This window comes from Grammomys surdaster, unplaced genomic scaffold (assembly GCF_004785775.1).
Source record: "Grammomys surdaster isolate TR1022 unplaced genomic scaffold, NIH_TR_1.0 66, whole genome shotgun sequence".
Classification (NCBI taxonomy): Eukaryota; Metazoa; Chordata; class Mammalia; order Rodentia; family Muridae; genus Grammomys; species Grammomys surdaster.
In genome coordinates this window covers 1,583,320-1,600,213 of record NW_021604568.1, presented here as the reverse complement: position 1 = coordinate 1,600,213, position 16,894 = coordinate 1,583,320, and the positions used below count along the sequence as shown (strand labels likewise).

Genomic DNA, 16,894 nt, shown 5'->3' with positions numbered 1-16,894 from the left:
CAAGGCCAAGTTCTCAGCATAAAGGAGATTTATTTACCCCAGAGGGACTGAAGACAGGGAAAAAGAGACACAGACAGGAGATAGAGGATGAAGGAGAAGGGGACGGGAACAGGGAAGGGGGAAGGATATTTTGTCTTGGGGGACAAAGGACTACTGCCTCTAGATAGAGAGGAGACGGACATGGCACATAGGAAGACGGTGGTTCATAGAGGGAAAATGGGAAACCCTGTGTTAGGACGAGGTGTTTAACTTTAATTGGGCATGTTAATTAGGTGAGACAGAGGGGATTTTGATTGTTGTATTTCAATACCTTGATAGCTGAACCTTGGTAGTCAACCTCAAGGGGAGGAACTGACCAAATAACGGAACAGACCTTGGTGACTAGCTTTAGGAATGTGATCTAATGGTTTTAATAAGGCAAAGGGAGTGAAAGAGAAGGGGAAGGCCTGCCAGAGCCATGCTCGCCTGTCAGGTAGCCTAGAGTCCCCTCACAGCGAGTTATCTGTATAGTTCATGGAAGCATTATTTACAGCGAGCAGCCTAAAGGTTGAAGGAATCTAGTTGTCCGTTGAAGGACTGCATACGGGAAGTGTAGAGAGAGTGGAGGATTTTCCATCCTTAAAAAGGAAGGAAAGTCTAACATACTCCTTGCCACAGCGGGCCCTGAAGAACATGCTAAATTAAATAAAAGCCAGACACAAAGGTAAATGTTGTGCGGTTCTGCTCATTTGAGGAACTAAAGTGGTTAAAGTCACTAGTGATCATCAGTGGCCAGAAGTCTGGAAGGATGCAGAGTTCTCTCTTGTTTAGGAAGAACAATGGATGGGTGAGCCTCCTCAGTTTGATGACACTGGGACTTTAGTAGCCACTGAAGTATACACTGATGTGGATAAGGTGCTAAGCATGTTTATAATTGCTTTTTTTTTTTTTTTGAGACAGGATCTCTGTTTCTTTTTAATTGTTCTTGGATGCATGTGGTTTTCTGTTGTGCTTTGAGGTAGATTGGCAGTTAGTGCTTGAAATGTAGGTGTTGCTGTTTGTTTGGCTATTACTCAACTCTTCACTAAGGGAGTACTTAGAACTTCAGAAGTTATGAGGATAAAACATTTTAGAACATTTTTTTTTTATGTCACTATCAACTGAACCCAGGGCCTCATAAATATGAGCAGGCACTCTGCCGTCGAGCCATATCCCAAGCCCAGAGCAACAGCTCTAAACACAGAAGCTGTCAGAGCAAGCTTTATGAAGCATAGGGGCAAGACAGTTTCATTATAAATGAGATATTTGCACGGATAGAGGATGTAGGCCCTTCACTCAGTAGCTCTGCAGTGAAGTAGTTCAGTACTGTTTTTATTTGTCAGTGGTCCTGGGGATTGAACCCAGGGCTTTGTGCATGCCAGGTCTAACTCAGAATGCCCTTTTGAAAATTTCCTGGAAGCTTTGTAGCTAGTCTCCAGGATCCTGACATTCCCAGTTCAGCATTCTCAAGTGATTCCTGCCTTCTGAACGGGGGATATACAGACCTTATTTTTCTAGCATTTGTGTGTGTGTGTGTGTGTGTGTGTGTGTGTGTGTGTGTGTGTGTGTATTTTAGCTATTTGGCTTCTTTTTTAAAAATCTATTTGATTTTTAGGACTTTTAAAAATTAAAAACTTTTGGGAGGTAAAGGCATGGCTCAGAAGTTCTTATAGAGAGGACCAGAGTTTAGTTCCCAGCACCCATATTTGACATCTTACAATGGCCTATAACTTCAGTTCAGGGGATCTGATGCTGCTGCCCTCTGTAGGCACCTATACTCATATTCTGCCCCCCCCCCACACAAACACTAAATAAAAACAAATCTTAAAAAAGTAGAAACCTTTAGAGATTTGTTTTTCTCCAGTTTTACAATGGTGTGTCTGACAGTGGGTCCTGCATTGACCTCTTGTTTAGGAAGATGGTTTTCCTCTAGAACTTGTCGCATGTCCTGTAAATACCTGGCCCTGCTGTTGTTAGTTATAATGCAGAGATTAATGCTTTAGGTCTTTAGTTCAGCTTAATTTTTTTGGTGTTTTATTTTTGACGGTGTTCTTGTTTCAGAATTCATATTTATTCTGCAGGGAAAGGAGGCTTCTCTGAGATGGAGCCGTTACTGTCCTCTGCTCCGGCAGCTCACACTGTCATCTGGCTCTTCAGAAGACCTTGTGTTCATGCTCTGTGTGTCGGTGGTCATGTGACCGTCCTGAGAAGGCCTGGGGCCTTTTGTAGCTGTATTAGGAACTCTTAGTTTCTGCACATTTATTAGCCCTGTGTGAGGAAGGACAGAGAAACAGAATCCTAGAGGAGACCCAGTCTGTGGTTCCCTTAGTGAGGAGGAGAAGGACCCTTAACAGCTGGCAGAGAAACCACACCCACCCATTCTTCCAAAAAAGCCCAACCCTCAAGAGTGATGGGGATCCTTCCTGCTCACAGATGTACTGTTATTATTAGCTAATATTAGGTAGTTTAAATCACCCAGATGAACAGTCATTCTTGGTGTTTGCTATATGCCTTCTCCTCCCTTACATGACATGGCTTCAGTCTGTGCAGAAGTTATCAGGATGCTGCTGAGTTTTTTTTGTTTGCTTGTTTGTTTTTGTCTTTTTTAACTGAAGAAGTCGTAGTTTTGAAAGCCAGACACCTACAAAATAATAGATGCTCTTAAAAAAATATTTTCTGTTTCTAAATCAGCGCAAAGTCCTGGGCAGTCAGATGACTTCAGAAAAGAAAAACAGTTCTCCTGCTCCAGAGTCTGTGGCCATGGGGGAACTGAAGAAAGCCAGCAAAGAAAATACAAACTTGGTAAGAGCGTTTGTCTGTCTGTCTGTCTCTGCAAGGAGGCTGTAGACTGGCACGTGCTCTGCCGTGACTCTGGGTCAGTCAGCAGTGCTCACAGCCCTTTCTGTAGGTTCACACAGACTATTCGGTGTGTTCTGAGTTCAGGAAAGATGAAGCGTGTGGGCTAGTTTGCTTCTGTTGCTGTGATGAACACTGGGCACAACTCAGGAAGGAAAGGGTTTGTTTCCTTACAGCTTACAGTTCATTATGGAGGGGACTCAGTGTGGGCTTAGCCAGGAGCCGGAGCGGAGGCCTGGAGAGCACTGCTTACTGACGTGCTCCACAACTCTCTGAGCTTGGGGTTTGTTTGTTTGTTTTTTGTTTTGTAGAACCTAAGACTGTCTGCCCAGAGGCCCCCTTACAGTGCCTGTGTCCTCCCGCATCAATCATTAATCAGGAATATGGCCTACATGCTTGCCCGCAGGCCAGGCTGATGGAGACATTATCTCGATTGAGGGTCCCTCTCCCCAGATGACTCTAACCAGCATAGCTAGTTACAAGTACAGAGGAGCAATACAGCCCGATAGCTGTCGACAAATGCTGCACAAATGTCATAGGGCAGGTTAGCATTTAAGCCAGCCCTCCCTGGCTCTGCGTTACCTGTGGGCAGTCCCTCAAAGCATGCTAGGCTACTACATTAAGCTACCCATAGCCAGTTACCATGGAGGCATAACCTCTGTCAGTAAAGGAACACTGATGTCTGACCATCTAAGCTACCATACAGCTTTCTTGTTGCAGGTCTTCTCTGGCTACCCAGCTGTCACAGTGACACCAATGAGACTGAAATGGTCTGAGGTGAAGAGAGAGGGGAGAAAAGGTACTCACTGGAGCCGCCTCCACCCTTCCTGCCCGGGCTTCTAGCCTGTGTCTTCTTGGTCAGCAGTTTTCCCATTTGTGTTGTCCAAGGTGGTATACTTGTAGTCATGGAGAGTTGGATGCTTATTAGTCTACTTAGCACGGCCTTCAGGTGCCGAGGGGCAGAGTTCCAGACAGACTCACTGACTCCTGTTGTGGACAGACAGAACCCACCACACATCAATTGTCCTAAGAACAATGTTCAACAAGACAGCACAGGTACAAATGTGAGCCTGAGAATGTCCATGCAGAGAAGACACTCAGGAAAGTCATATTTCTCGTCTCTGCAGGCTTGAGTAGTCGTGGAAGACGCTGGGAAGCACGTCTGCATGGCTTTGAAGCTATTTAGTTCAGAGGATTGTTCTTATGGGTTGTTCTGAGCTTTGCTGTTAAAAAGCTGCTGTGAGCAGCCATGGGTCTGCACAGCTGAGATCCCAGCACTCAGGAGGGACGGCAGGAGGGCTTCTGGAAGTTCAGTTGCTACTCCATGTGTCAGCAGTGGAAAGAGCTCATGTAGACATGTAGCTCAGTGGTAGAGCACACTTGTGTGGCCTTGGGTCCCATCCCTGGGACAGCAAGGTCACTGTGATGAATCTTTCTTCTCTTCTAGAAAATTAGGGCCGGGCTGTGGTGGCGCACGCCTTTAATCCCAGCACTTGGGAGGCAGAGGCAGGCGGATTTCTGAGTTCGAGGCCAGCCTGGTCTACAAAGTGAGTTCCAGGACAGCCAGGACTACACAGAGAGACCCTGTCTCGAAAAAAAAAAAAAAAAAAAAAAAAAAAAAAAAAAAGAAAATTAGGCTATTGTGTGGTTTCTTACTTTTTATTTTGATGAATGACCGGCTCTCTTCTCTTCCTGCTTTCTTTTGCACAGAATTGTGCTACCGAAGCAAACTCAGTATTTGAGTTATTCCTATCCAAATATTTCTTTTTAAATGTTTTTTAAAAAACACTTTCTAAAATTTCTTTCTTTTTTTTTTTTTTTTTTGGTTTTTCGAGACAGGGTTTTTCTGTGTAGTCCTCGGTGTCCTGGAACTCACTCTCACTCTGTAGACCAGGCTGGCCTCGAACTCAGAAATCTGCCTGCCTTTGCCTCTCGAGTGCTGGGATTAAAGGAGTGCACCACCATCGCCTGGCTTAAAATTTCTTTTTAAATGCAAAGTATGAGGTTTTTTTTTTTTTTTTTAAGAATATGCTGTTTTGTATTGTTAGACTTTTGTTACATTCATATTTAAAGATGAGCAGAAAGTCATGTCTTTCCATTTTGTCAACTCTGCTTGGAAAGAAAGAAGCAAGTTTCTTCAGGAGAGTAGAGGCCTGCTGCTGATGTGACACCTTTTGGTGGATAAGGAATGGCATCTTCTCTGTGTCAGAACACCCCTCCTCCACCTTTCCTGTCCTCAGGACGTGCCACTCTTGTCTTCTTCAGTCTTTCCTGTTTTACTCTGGGTTTGTGTCTGCCAGCCCGTCCCTCCGTCTCTCCCTTCTGTTTACTTTTATTTTTGTGGTGATGGGGATTGACTCAGCGCTTCACAAAGGCTCTATGACTGAGCTACACTCTGAGGCAGCCCCCTTCTTTCTTAAAATAATTTGTTTTCTGTCTTCCTTCCTGTCTTCTTTTTGAGACATGAATTCTCTCAGGTTTTAGGTTGGCATTAAGCTTGAAATTGTCTCCTGCCTCGTGAGTACCTGGGATTTTAGGCATTATGTAGGCTTGCCTTATCTGGCTTGTTTCTGGCTAATTGAGTTTAAGTTCACTACTCTTCTCTCTTGTATCTCACCCTCTCAGCACCTTGTTCTGCCTCCTCAGCTCACTCCCAAATGGCATCTTGAGCTCTGATCTCTCTAGCCTCCAGGCATGCAGCTCAGAGCCTGGCTACCTCTCTTACAGGACGGTGGATAGAATCCTGGCTATTCTCAACACTGATGTTGAAAATACCCTCAGGAGAGGGTAGTGCAGTGTCCTGTCACCATCAATAGCATGGTAGAGACATATGCTCAGCACAGGGCTCCTTAGAAGTCTGTGTGGAGCTGTCCTGTGCGGTATATAATGTCTAGCAGCTTTGACCCAGCGGATGCCACTAGCACTCTTCCCTCAATTGTGACAACTGAGAGTTCCTCCAGATGTACCAGTGTCCCTTGAGGATACCGGGGCAAAATCACCTGAGATGAGAACACATGATGGAGCACCTCCTCATCAAGGGGCGTTATCTTCAGATCTTCCTAATTCTTTAAAGTCCGGCTGAAGCCCTGCTCTCTGAAGCCTTGTCTGGCTAACACAGCCAGACAGAATAAGTTTCTGTTGAACTCTTGTCAACACCACTGAGGTCTGGACCTTGACTGTGATCTATGTTGTTTACTTCATCTGTGTTGTTGTTTCCCTGCGTCTGGTTCTAGGAGGCAAAGCAAGACGCCCTGGTTAGGGACCAATCATACCAATGTTGCAGTACTTGCCTAGCATATGGAGCGCCCTGGGTTCAGTCCCTAGTCCCGCCAACACACACTTGCACACCCACCACCCACCTACAACCCTAGTCTCTCCAACACACACTTGCACACCCACCACCCACCTACAACCCTAGTCCCTCCAACACACACTTGCGCACTCACCCACCTACAACCCTTTTGCTTTCTCTTTGTCTCAGTAGTGTCAGCGGCTTGGTTTTAGTAGAGGGTAGTGCTGCTAACAGCACGAGCTCCATCCTCCCTTAGACTTGGGTCAGTTCTCCATTTTAGTGTATAGTAGCTGCTGGGCTGGTGTGGCATCTGTGGGCTGCAGATTCCAAATCTGTGACATGACAGAGTACTACCTCCCATGTAGGATACATGAGAAAATGTACACAGGGACCTGGGGCAACAAAGTGGAGACTGTTACGGTCAGTAAGAAGAGTTAACAGAGTGGTGTAGACGGTGTTTATTTGGTAGAGGGTCACACTCTCAAATTATTTAATTGTAAATTTGGAGAGAATACTAAGTGTAGATTCTGTAGTTTTTAGGTGGGTATTTAAAAAAAAAAGAATGTTTTAAAGGATGTCTAATTGTCTTGTTTCTCTTTTAACCTAGGATTCTTTTGAAGGCTCTGCATACTTCTCCTGTTCTTCACAGTGAAGTTTCTCTTCGGTGGGACAAGTATGATTTCTGTTTTCAGTGAAGTTTGGACTTGCAGCCTGCTTGCTGCATTTTGACTTGTGAAAGCCAACTCAAACCCTGACCCGACTGATACCTCTAACCCACTCACTGGATGTCGCTGAAGCTGTGCCTCTGAGCGAGTGCTACACTCTTGTTTGTTCTTAATGTCAGGAAGCCACTGCCGGCCTGGCCCAGCTTGCACAGTGCAGCAGGCAGGCAGGGTCAGCTACTCTTACTCAATGTGCTCAGGTCGGTTCTGTTTGTTCAAATAGAAAATTTTGTGTTTAATTGCTAGTAATATTTTTTAAAAGTACTGTAGGGCTTAGTGGATTGTTATTATTCTTAACTGGTATTTGAGGCTTTCCTCTGTGTTGTTAGTATTGAGTATTGAGTATTGCTTGTCTATTTACTTGTTTTAAAAGCCATTATTTTGATGAATAATTAAGCGAATTACAAGTTAAATGCCTTTGACCCCTTTTCATTTTGAGCTTGAGAAATCTCTTTATCTTTGTGTTCAAAGAATTTACAGCTTTCCTAGACAAACTATTATTCTTGTGTCTAATATAGAGGATTTGACCTGCCAATGAGAAAGAGTTCAGTGTATTTAACAGAGCTTAGTTACTAAGCTGCACCCCATCCCCTGTCTTCCTCTTATGATGTGAGATGGCTGTGTGGTTGTTACCTTGGTGATGTGGGATGGTTGTTTGATTGTTACCTTGGTGATGTGGGAATAGCTGTATGGTTGTTACCTTGGTTCCTTCATTATCATCCTCTCACCTAGAACCTGGCTGGTGGCACTGCAACACTCTGTGCTTGGTTACTGTCACTTGGGAAATGTTGTGATGTGCTTCATAGAGCTTGCTGCAGTGTGCATATGGTGGAAACTGAAGTTGGCCCAGGAGGGGGTGGTTGGCTTCGGTAGGATCCTGTCACATGTTCCTAGGGATCAAATATGCTGCTCACCTGTCTCTTGAGAGCAGCTTGGAATCAGGAAAGGCATGCGTGACAGTCTCTGCAGGGTCCATAAGATTTAATAAAAGAGTTTCCACAGGGAGCACTTGTGTGTCCCCTTGGTCTAGAACAATTGCTTCCTGCCCGTCTCCTTGTCCGGATGGGTACAGGAAGTGATGAAGTATGTTGAGCCACTGTCTAGTGAGCCGCAGGTGGCAGTTGAAGATGTTGAGGTGTGGGCTTGGCTCTGTGGAAATGTGCAACCATGCTCACCCTCCTATGGAGAACCAGATACCCAGCAAAATACGGTTCCAGGCTGATGGTAGACAGGTGAACAGTGTTATTGTTAAGATGAAGGCTGATGTTGTCTGTCTGTCGGCCCTCTCTTCATACTACACTGTTTTGTTGCCCTCACAGCAATGCTGAAGGAGAATGTGATATTTGCCCTTCTAGCTGGATAGTTTGGGAGCATGGAGGTGTGTAATCTATAATGACTTTTAAGTTCCTTTCTCTAAAGCAATTGTAAGTCATCCTTAAGGATCTTTATAGCAAATTCGTTTGTCTAGGTTTCTGACTCTTTCTGGTGGTGGTGTTACTAAGAAAAAGGTTTTTTTTTTCTTTTTAAAATAAATTTCTTGTGCCAGGTATATAGTGAGGTCAAACAGAAATCCCTTTTGTAGTAGCAAATCAGAGATGCTCTCCTCAGCATGGAGCTTGCTTTAAGTGTTCCACCATGCTGTAATGTAGCACTGTACAGAGCTAGCCAAGCAGTGCCTTGATGCATCCAGGAGCTATATACTCTGTGAGTGAGAGAGAAAGAGCGAGTGGGACCGAGGAGGCGAGTGTGGGTGAATGGAAGCAATGCCCGTGGGTGGTCTGGGCGAGGGTGGTGAGAGAGGAGTGCCCCGTGCACATGCTCTCGGTAGCTGGCCTCTTGGGTAGTTAGTTACCACCTGTATTTGGGAATGTGTATTTTATTTATTTATTGGATAGTCATTACTTGCTTTAAGGGTATTTTAGGTCATTTTTTTCTTATAGAAGCTGTGATCCAGTGCAGAATAAACTTGAGGAAAAGCATAACCTTCTGTGTCTTGTAATATGTGGCTGTTCTAACCTGTGGTATCTTCTGGGTAACTCAGACAAAAGCTCCATCACTGTCACAGAAGGTTGCTGCTGCCCTTCTGACAAGGAGTACAGTTGCTGTTTTTGAGCCAGTATTTAATCAATGTTTTTAACCTTTTGTTTGTTTGAGGCAGAGGTTTCTCTGTGTAGCCCTGACTGTCCTGAAACTCACTCTGTAGACCAGGCTGGCCTTGAATTCAGAGTTTTCCTGCCTCTGCCTCCCCAGGGTTGGGATTAAAGGCATGAGTGGCCACTGTCTAGTTGACCTGTGTCTTAAAGGATGTTTATTGTGTTTATTTTCCATGTTGGAGCAATCTCTTTGACAGAACCTTTCTTTTCTTTCTGGGGTTGTCATAGGCTTTGATGATGTGTCAAAGTGTCGAGTGGTTGTTGTTGCCAGAGGGACCCAAGTCTGTAGAGATAGCTCATAACTGATTTGTATCTGCACTAGGTAAATGGATAGAGGCTGTGGGCACTTTCTCTGATGTTTCACAGAAGTGGATTTTCTCACTTCGATCAGTGATCAGGTGTGAACCTGCCTCCGCCTGTCCTCCTGCCCCCATTCCTCATCACACATGCACTGTGTAGGGAACAGTTGGGAGGCAGCATTGGTTGTACCTGAGTGCCAGAACATTGTAGAAGCACAGCCGATGGGTCCTGAGGGAGCCCACTGTTGTCTGTCCACACAGAACATGCTATGCTCTGAAGGTCCTCCTTGAGTCAGGATTGCTGAAGAAGCACCCTGGAGATGAGGCAGCACAAGATGCTGACTGGCAGGCTGTGTGCTGAGGTCTGTTCTCTGTGACATCCTCTTCCCTGGAGACAGCATCATCTCTGCTCTCCTACACCCCAAAGTCTGTAGACTGAAGTGAAGATCCAGAGCTAAACCAACAGCACTGTCCTAGAATTTGGAGAGGATGTGGCTTCCTAAGGTGGAGCTTTTGAGTGACCTTAGTACCTGGCAGCCTGAGGGCAGACTCCCCTTCGAAAGCTGGCTTACAAGTCAGCTAATGTGAGAGCTGTGTGCAGTCAATGGAGGTAGGCCAGTGAGGAGATGGAGGAGAAATAATAGCCTGAGTGCCTTGTCACCATGGAAACTGGAGTTCCTGAGGCCACAACCCATGCTGAAGAGCTTTCGAGCATGCCCCTGACATGCTTGGTCCAGTATGCTATAGAGAAGGCGTTCTCTCACCTAAGGCCTTTCAGCAAGGCTTGCTGTGCGCTCTGTGTTCTCACTCGCCCACTCACTCGACCCCCAAAAGGTTTCTTAGGAGAAGGTTGTACCTATTCGTTATTTTTGATTATTTTGCATATATATATATGTAATTGTAAAGAAATAATATTGTCTTTTATATTCATGTAATACTCTGAAATTAAATTTTTTCTGTTTCATATCTGTGGGTTCTGACTGGTCTCTTGGCTCATGTTGCTTTGAAGAGAGGTAGCTTCTTGTCCTAAGGAACGTGATACTCTACAAAGGGCTCTTCACTGGTTTATTTTCTAATGGGGGAGGGTATGTGGGTGGGTTCAAGCTGAGTGGGACTTTGGCTGATGGAAATTTAGATGAGATAGCACACCTTCTTTCTTTCTCTCTCTCTCTCTCTTTTTCTTTCTTTCCTTTCTTTCCCTTCCTTCCTTCCTTCCTTCCTTCCTTCCTTCCTTCCTTCCTTCCTTCCTTCCTTCCTTCCTTCCTTCCTTCCTTCCTTCCTTCCTTTCTTTCTTTCTTTCTTTCTTTCTTTCTTTCTTTCTTTCTTTCTTTCTTTCTTTCTTTTTGAGCCGGGGTTTCTCTGTGTAGCCCTGGCTGTCCTGGAACTCACTCTGTAGACCAGGCTGGCCTTGAACTCAGAAATCCACCATAGCACACATTTCTAATCTAGTACTTGGGAGGCAGAGTACTAGGGTGAGTTAAGGCCAGTCTAGACTATGTAAACAAGATCCCTTCAAAACAAAACAAGGCTGAGGCTGGGCATGATAGCATACACCTTTAATCCTAGCACTTGGGAGCAGAGGACAAGGCTGAGGCTGGGCATGATAGCACACACCTTTAATCCTAGCACTTGGGAGCAGAGGTAGGTGAATCTATGTGAAGTCGAGGTCAGCCTGGTCTACGTAGTGAGTTCCAGGACAGCCAAGACTTTTTAGAGAGATCTTGTCTCAAAAAACCAAAACAAATACAACTAAAACAACAACTCTGAGCCCTGGGGTAGGTGGCCCCATTCCCTGAGGAGTGCAGGTTGTCTAAGTTGCTGCCTTGCTCCAAGTTATTCCGTATTGTGTGGAGGTGGCTTTTGGGCTCTGTGCCCCCAACAGACTCTGTTTTACCAAGAACACCCAACTTCCTTTTAGGTTGTCTTTACTCTTTGTGGGGTGGTATTAAGGAATGATTAATTCAGTTAAACCAAATCTGTGGACAAAAGAGAAAGAAAGGAAGCCATCACAGGTCAGAGGAGTGAAGAGTCCACAGCCAGTGTGCTGTAAAAGAGTAAGTTCAGAGAAACTCGGAAGACTTCAGTTGTCCACATGGACACGACCGGGGCACTCTGGACACATAGCAGCCATGGCAGTTGCAGACTTAAGTCTGTACTTGAGACAGTCGAATTCACCACATTTTATGATCAGTATCTATGGCAGTGGCTCAGATGGGGCAGAAATAACCTGAGATAAAAGTATAATAGGAAATAGGGTTGCATTGTTTATTGACAAGAATACATTCTGAGAGCTGGGTGGTGGAGGCAGAGGCTGGCTAATCTTTGTGAGTTCGAGGCCAGTCTGGTGTACAGAGGTACAGACAGCCAAGACTACACAGAGAAACACCGTATTGGAAAAAAAACAAAGCCAAGCAAACCAAAACCAAAGTAAGAATTAGTTCTGAGAAGTGCACCATTATAGAGTCTTTCTGTAGTGTGGCTTCATAGAGTGTACTTACACATGTGGTCTCAGGAGGCACAGGAAATAGGGTGTGAGGATGCTCCTGGCACAGTGTACCATGCTGCTTTGCAGAGAGAGAAAAAAATTTTTTTTAATAGTAGAGGAGTCCTCCCTAAAATAACGATGAAAAGTATAGCGTGGTGAGCAGTAACTCAGTACCATGGCTGTTTACCACCAGGGCCAGTGAGTACTGTTCATAGTTGTGTGGCTTACACTTTCGTACGGCTGGTGGCAAGGTAGATTGTTTTCTACCAACACCATCAGTAATTCATAAAGAACACACTACTCTGTGGATAACAGTTATGACTTCCCTAGGCCCTGGCAGTTTCAGCTCTGTGACACTTTCATGGTATATAGTCTCTTGTTTGAAACATTCGTGACCTGTAACTGCATATATTACAAGCATTATATCTAATGTTAAAAAATGAGTCACAAATGTAAGTACCTTAACTGTAAGCATCAGAGGAGCAGGTGGAAGCAGGGGGGAGCGGGGAGAGGGCCGGTGCATAAGAATGCAAACAGCAGGCACTGAGTTCAGATCCCCTGCACCCACAAAAACGCCACTGTTGACTTGGGAATCTGTAATCACAGTGCTGAGGTGGGATGGGCAGACAGGTGGATCTTGCTGGAAAAACGGTGTGTTCCAGGCTCCCTGAGAGCCCTGTCTCAACAGGGGGAGAGTGGGCTTGTTCAAGCAGGATGCTGATGTCCAGCCTCTGTGTACACAGTAAGCTAGAGAGATCCTGATTGACTTTCAGAGTGCTTCAGGTCCATGGGTGCTCTCTGTGTGTGTCATGTGACCTGACCTGTTGGTGGGACTGCACAAGTCCACTGTGGAAACAGCATTTTCTTCAGATCTGTCCAGTTTGATCTTCACATGGTTGTGCTATACCCATGAGCAGTTGCCTCTGGGAGGGAATGTCAACCTGAGAGTAAGAGTCTGTGCTCCATAAAGGAAGTCCTTTAATTTGCCCTGCTTCAGTCTGTGTAAAAGGCTGTGTAGGAATCTGCTCTACATGCTTACAGTCCTCAGCCTCAGAAGCTTCTAGAAGGAAGGTTAGAGGTCTCTTTTAGCTGCCTCCCTCTGTTCGTGTTCTTTCTCTCTCTCCCTCTGTATCTTTCTCCCTGTCTCTCTGTCTCCCCCCGCCCCCTCACAGGGTCTCTACATAGTCCCAGCTGTCCTAGAACTTGCTATGTAGACCAGGCTGGCCTCGAACTCACAGAGCTCCACCTGCCTCTGCCTCCTGAGTGCTGGGATTAAAGGTGTACACCACCATGCCCAGCCAGTTTTTAACATCTTAGAAAAGAGGTTTGTTTTATACAATGTATATAGTGCAGGACATGGCTTGTGTATTATGTTTGAATTTATGGGTCATTGAGGACCAGAATAAACTCTGCATTGTATTAGTGTCAAATCCATGATACATTGTATGAAGCAGACCTCTTTTCTTTCATGCTGGACATGTGAACTCTAGGACACTAATAACTGATGGCCAGGCATGGTGGTGGTTCAATTCCTAGCACCCACATGACACTTCACAACTGTCTGTAACTCCAGTTCCAGGTGAACCGAGCCCTCCTCTGGCCTCCACAGAAGATGCTATCCTCACATGCGGATGTAGGGGTGCAGTGTGTGGGTGGCTTTGTATCCAGTGGCAGGGCTGATTGAAGGCTATCTGAGGGAAAGAAGGCTCTCTGCAGGGTGACATGGGAGCCACTGAGGAAATCTAGCTGTGACCTGTGCCATGTGCTCTAAGCACAGTTGGCACAGAGTAGTCATGAGCAGGAGGCCTGAATTGAGCCAGTCTCCCACTATGAGGGATTCTGACCAATTGGTGCTTAGTAAAGAAGGAAAGAAGGAAACGGGTATGGTAGACCATGCTAGCCCTCAGCCCTGATGAGGAGGAGCACCCACTGCATTTTACATCGTACATCACAGACAGGGTGAGGGTGCTACACTGAGAACTTCTCACCCAGGCAGACCTCTGGAGCAGTCTGTCCCTGATACTTCCTCCGCCTCTCATTGTCAAAAGTCAGCAGAACTTGCTGTGTTAGATGTTTTAACTTTTTTTTCCACACACAAAGTCTTCACAGATATTATATCTCAAGTCAGAAAGCCCATATTTAATTTCTAGTGTCCACTCAACAAACTTAACTACGTGTTGCCTTCAGGCATAAAGCGGTCCAGTGTGTCTGTAATCACCATTTTGGCCACTAGGTGGCGGAAGCGACCTTTCACTCAACGCATTAGGCTGTAAGCTGTAGAAAGGGTGGAGGCGGCCCCTAAATCTTCCTGTCTGGCTTATTTTAGACAGAAGTGAAGTGAGTTGGATATATCAAAAATTAAAAATTTAAATTAGAAATGTAGTCTAGAGCAGATGAGCTCTTATACCAGGTGGAGGGAGGGGCTCAGTCCTACGAGTTGTCCTCTGAGACACACACACACACACACGCACACACACACACACATACACACACACTGATAAAAACTCCTTAGTCTAGGAATAACACACCTGTTTCCTACTGTCCTACAGGCTAATACCCATGTAGAAGTCACTTTATTAAAAGGCAACAAATTAAATGTTCACATTTAAAGCTTTCGTATTAAGACGTAACAGTAGAGAACACAAGGGGAGTTGTTTTAGGGGAGCACAGGAACCAACTGAGGTGACTAATGGGGAGGGCGGTGGGGGAGCGGTGAGGGAGGGCGAGCATAAACAGGGTATAAGGATATGTATGTGTGTAAACGTCACAGTGAAACCTGCTGTCCTCTATGCAGTAACTAGCCATTTTCAAATTATATTTCTTTATATGTGTGTGTGCGTGTGTGTGTGTGAGTGCTTGTGTGTGCTCGTGCACACACACCACACCTTGACATATATGTGGATGTCCAGAGGACAACCTGGTGGAGCCAGTTCTCTCCTTCCTCCCTGTGGATGGGGAGTGACTGCAGGTCGTCACCCTTGGCAGCAAGCACCTTGACCTGCTGAGCCGTCTTGCTGGATCATAACTAATAACTCTTTGGAACTTAGTAAGTGAAAAGCATTTCTTGTGAGGAACATTTTCTTCAATTAAAGAAACAAAGGCCTGCGATGATATGCAGGAGCCTCAGCTGTGAGCTGAACGTTTAAGAGAGCCTTCCTTGTTACCCACACTGGAGCGAAGCAGCCCTCCCATCCGATTGTGAGTCCTTGCTGGCCCCTGCCACCCTCGCATCTCCATTTTATATCAAGAATGAGGAAACATCCTGGAGAGGCCAAGTTCATTCTGTTGCAGGAGTTCTGGTGATCGGCCTAAGTGTGGAGGCTAGTCGCTCAGCCTCGGCATCCAGTGCATTTTCACAGCATTGTCTCTTGAGAGGTGACGGCAGTTACAGCCAGCTCAGTGTGTAGACAAACTTCTGAGCCTGAGCACCTGGCTCCTACTGTTGAAGACATATCTGTTGCTGCTGGGCCAGAAGAGGAGTCAGAACCGTGCTGAATGAGTGGGGGAGGGAGGAAAACCCCTCACAGGTGGCTTAGAAGCTCGCCATTCTGGAGAGGGGACCACTCAGCCAGCCATCTGCTAGCAGGTTGGTCACACTGGACCCCTTCCACCATGGAGGGAGTGTGATTTGTCCTAGTGAGAGGTGTTTATTTGCCATCCCTTCTGAAATACTTCTGCCAGCCCATCTGTGTGTTCAGGGTACGCCTGTGTCACCAACATGCTGTCCCACACAACATGTTTCTGACCAGGGATCTCATCTTAGCGTCACCCACAGACAGCAACAGATCTGGTGCTTATGCAAATTTACTAATTTGACCACATGCCCCTATCCTAGAAGCAGCCTCGAGGGTGCCGTGAAACTGGCCGCTGACATGGTGGTACTGGTTGGCCAGGGAAATCAGAGCTGTTTTACAGGATGCCGTATGGACTTGAGGCCTCACTGTTCCAACCACAGAAACCAAAGGCTGGATTCAGGGGGGCCTCCCCTCACCATTAAGTTACTATCTCATTCTTGGGGTTGATTGTAGCTCTGCTGTCTTGTGGGTCTCATCCTGATGGGGAAGGTGACTATGGGAACACACACATTTCTGTTGATACTGTTAGACTCAGGACAGACTGCCCTGCACACTCAGGAGAGAGAGCTTAGCAACGGTGGGCTTTGCTTAGCATTTCCATAGCAGTGCCAGGAGGTAAGAAGACTGCAGCTGGAGAGCAGAGCCGAGGATGCGATTCGGTGGCAGAAGGTCACTCCTCCAGGTAAAGGGTCCTCACTGGCTCCTCTTCCCTGAAGAAACAGTATACCTGTGTAAGAGAGGCAGAGAGGCCTCTGGTAGGCAGGGATGCTGCTACATGCTGGCTTCTGAGAGTTTTGCAAATGGTCCCTCCAGAGTTAGTCACCAGGAAGTGATGCAGTCTGGCCACCAGGGGCTGGGCTGGTGCTGCTCTTTATGTTTGGGGATCTTTGGCCGAGAAGGGATCTTGGCAAAGGCGAACAGAAAAGTACAAAAAGTTGTTTGCTAATGAATATTTCCTATCTCTCTGTGTCTGTCTGTTCGCCAGCCTGCCTGCTTCTATCTGTCTCTCTGTCAGTCTCTGTCTCTCTGTTTCTCTGTCTCTGTTTCTCTCTTTGTCTCTGTCAGTCTCTGTTTTTCTTTTCTCTGTCTCTGTTTCTCTCTTTGTCTCTGTCAGTCTCTGTCTCTGTTTGTCTGTCCCCACCCCCCACCCCCCCTTGTTTTTTGAGACAGGGTTTCTCTGTGTAGCCCTGGCTATCCTGTAGCCCATCATAGCCTTAAATTCAGAGATCAACCTGGGTCCCACCCCCACCCCCCCAGTGCTGGAATTAAAGGCATGCACCACCACTGCCCAGCACACAACTCTCTTTCTTTTAGGGCTTGACTCTGAGCCAGGGAAGGTTCTGGGGCCAATGTGGGCCTTCTGATGGGCTAAATGTCTGCTGTCTTAAGGAGTGTGCTCACCACACTTTCAACCACTCTCTAAGGAAGACCATTGGCTGACGCTGATGTGACACAGAGCCCAGCAGTGCTCCTCATTGTAACCAGTGACACAGA

General features: G+C 46.1%; 1 protein-coding gene across 1 annotated transcript in view; it reads left to right on the top strand.

The window, feature by feature from the left end:
• Arhgap19 (Rho GTPase activating protein 19) overlaps nt 1-10,304 on the top strand; it is a 37,785-nt gene extending 27,481 nt beyond the window's left edge. Inside the window, exons 10-12 of the mRNA XM_028772943.1 lie at nt 2,710-2,820; nt 3,595-3,673; nt 6,774-10,304. Of these exons, the coding sequence (XP_028628776.1) occupies nt 2,710-2,820; nt 3,595-3,673; nt 6,774-6,784 (201 nt within the window). The 3' untranslated portion in view covers nt 6,785-10,304. The remainder of the gene's footprint in view (nt 1-2,709; nt 2,821-3,594; nt 3,674-6,773) is intronic.
• Nucleotides 10,305-16,894: the final 6,590 nt, after the last annotated feature.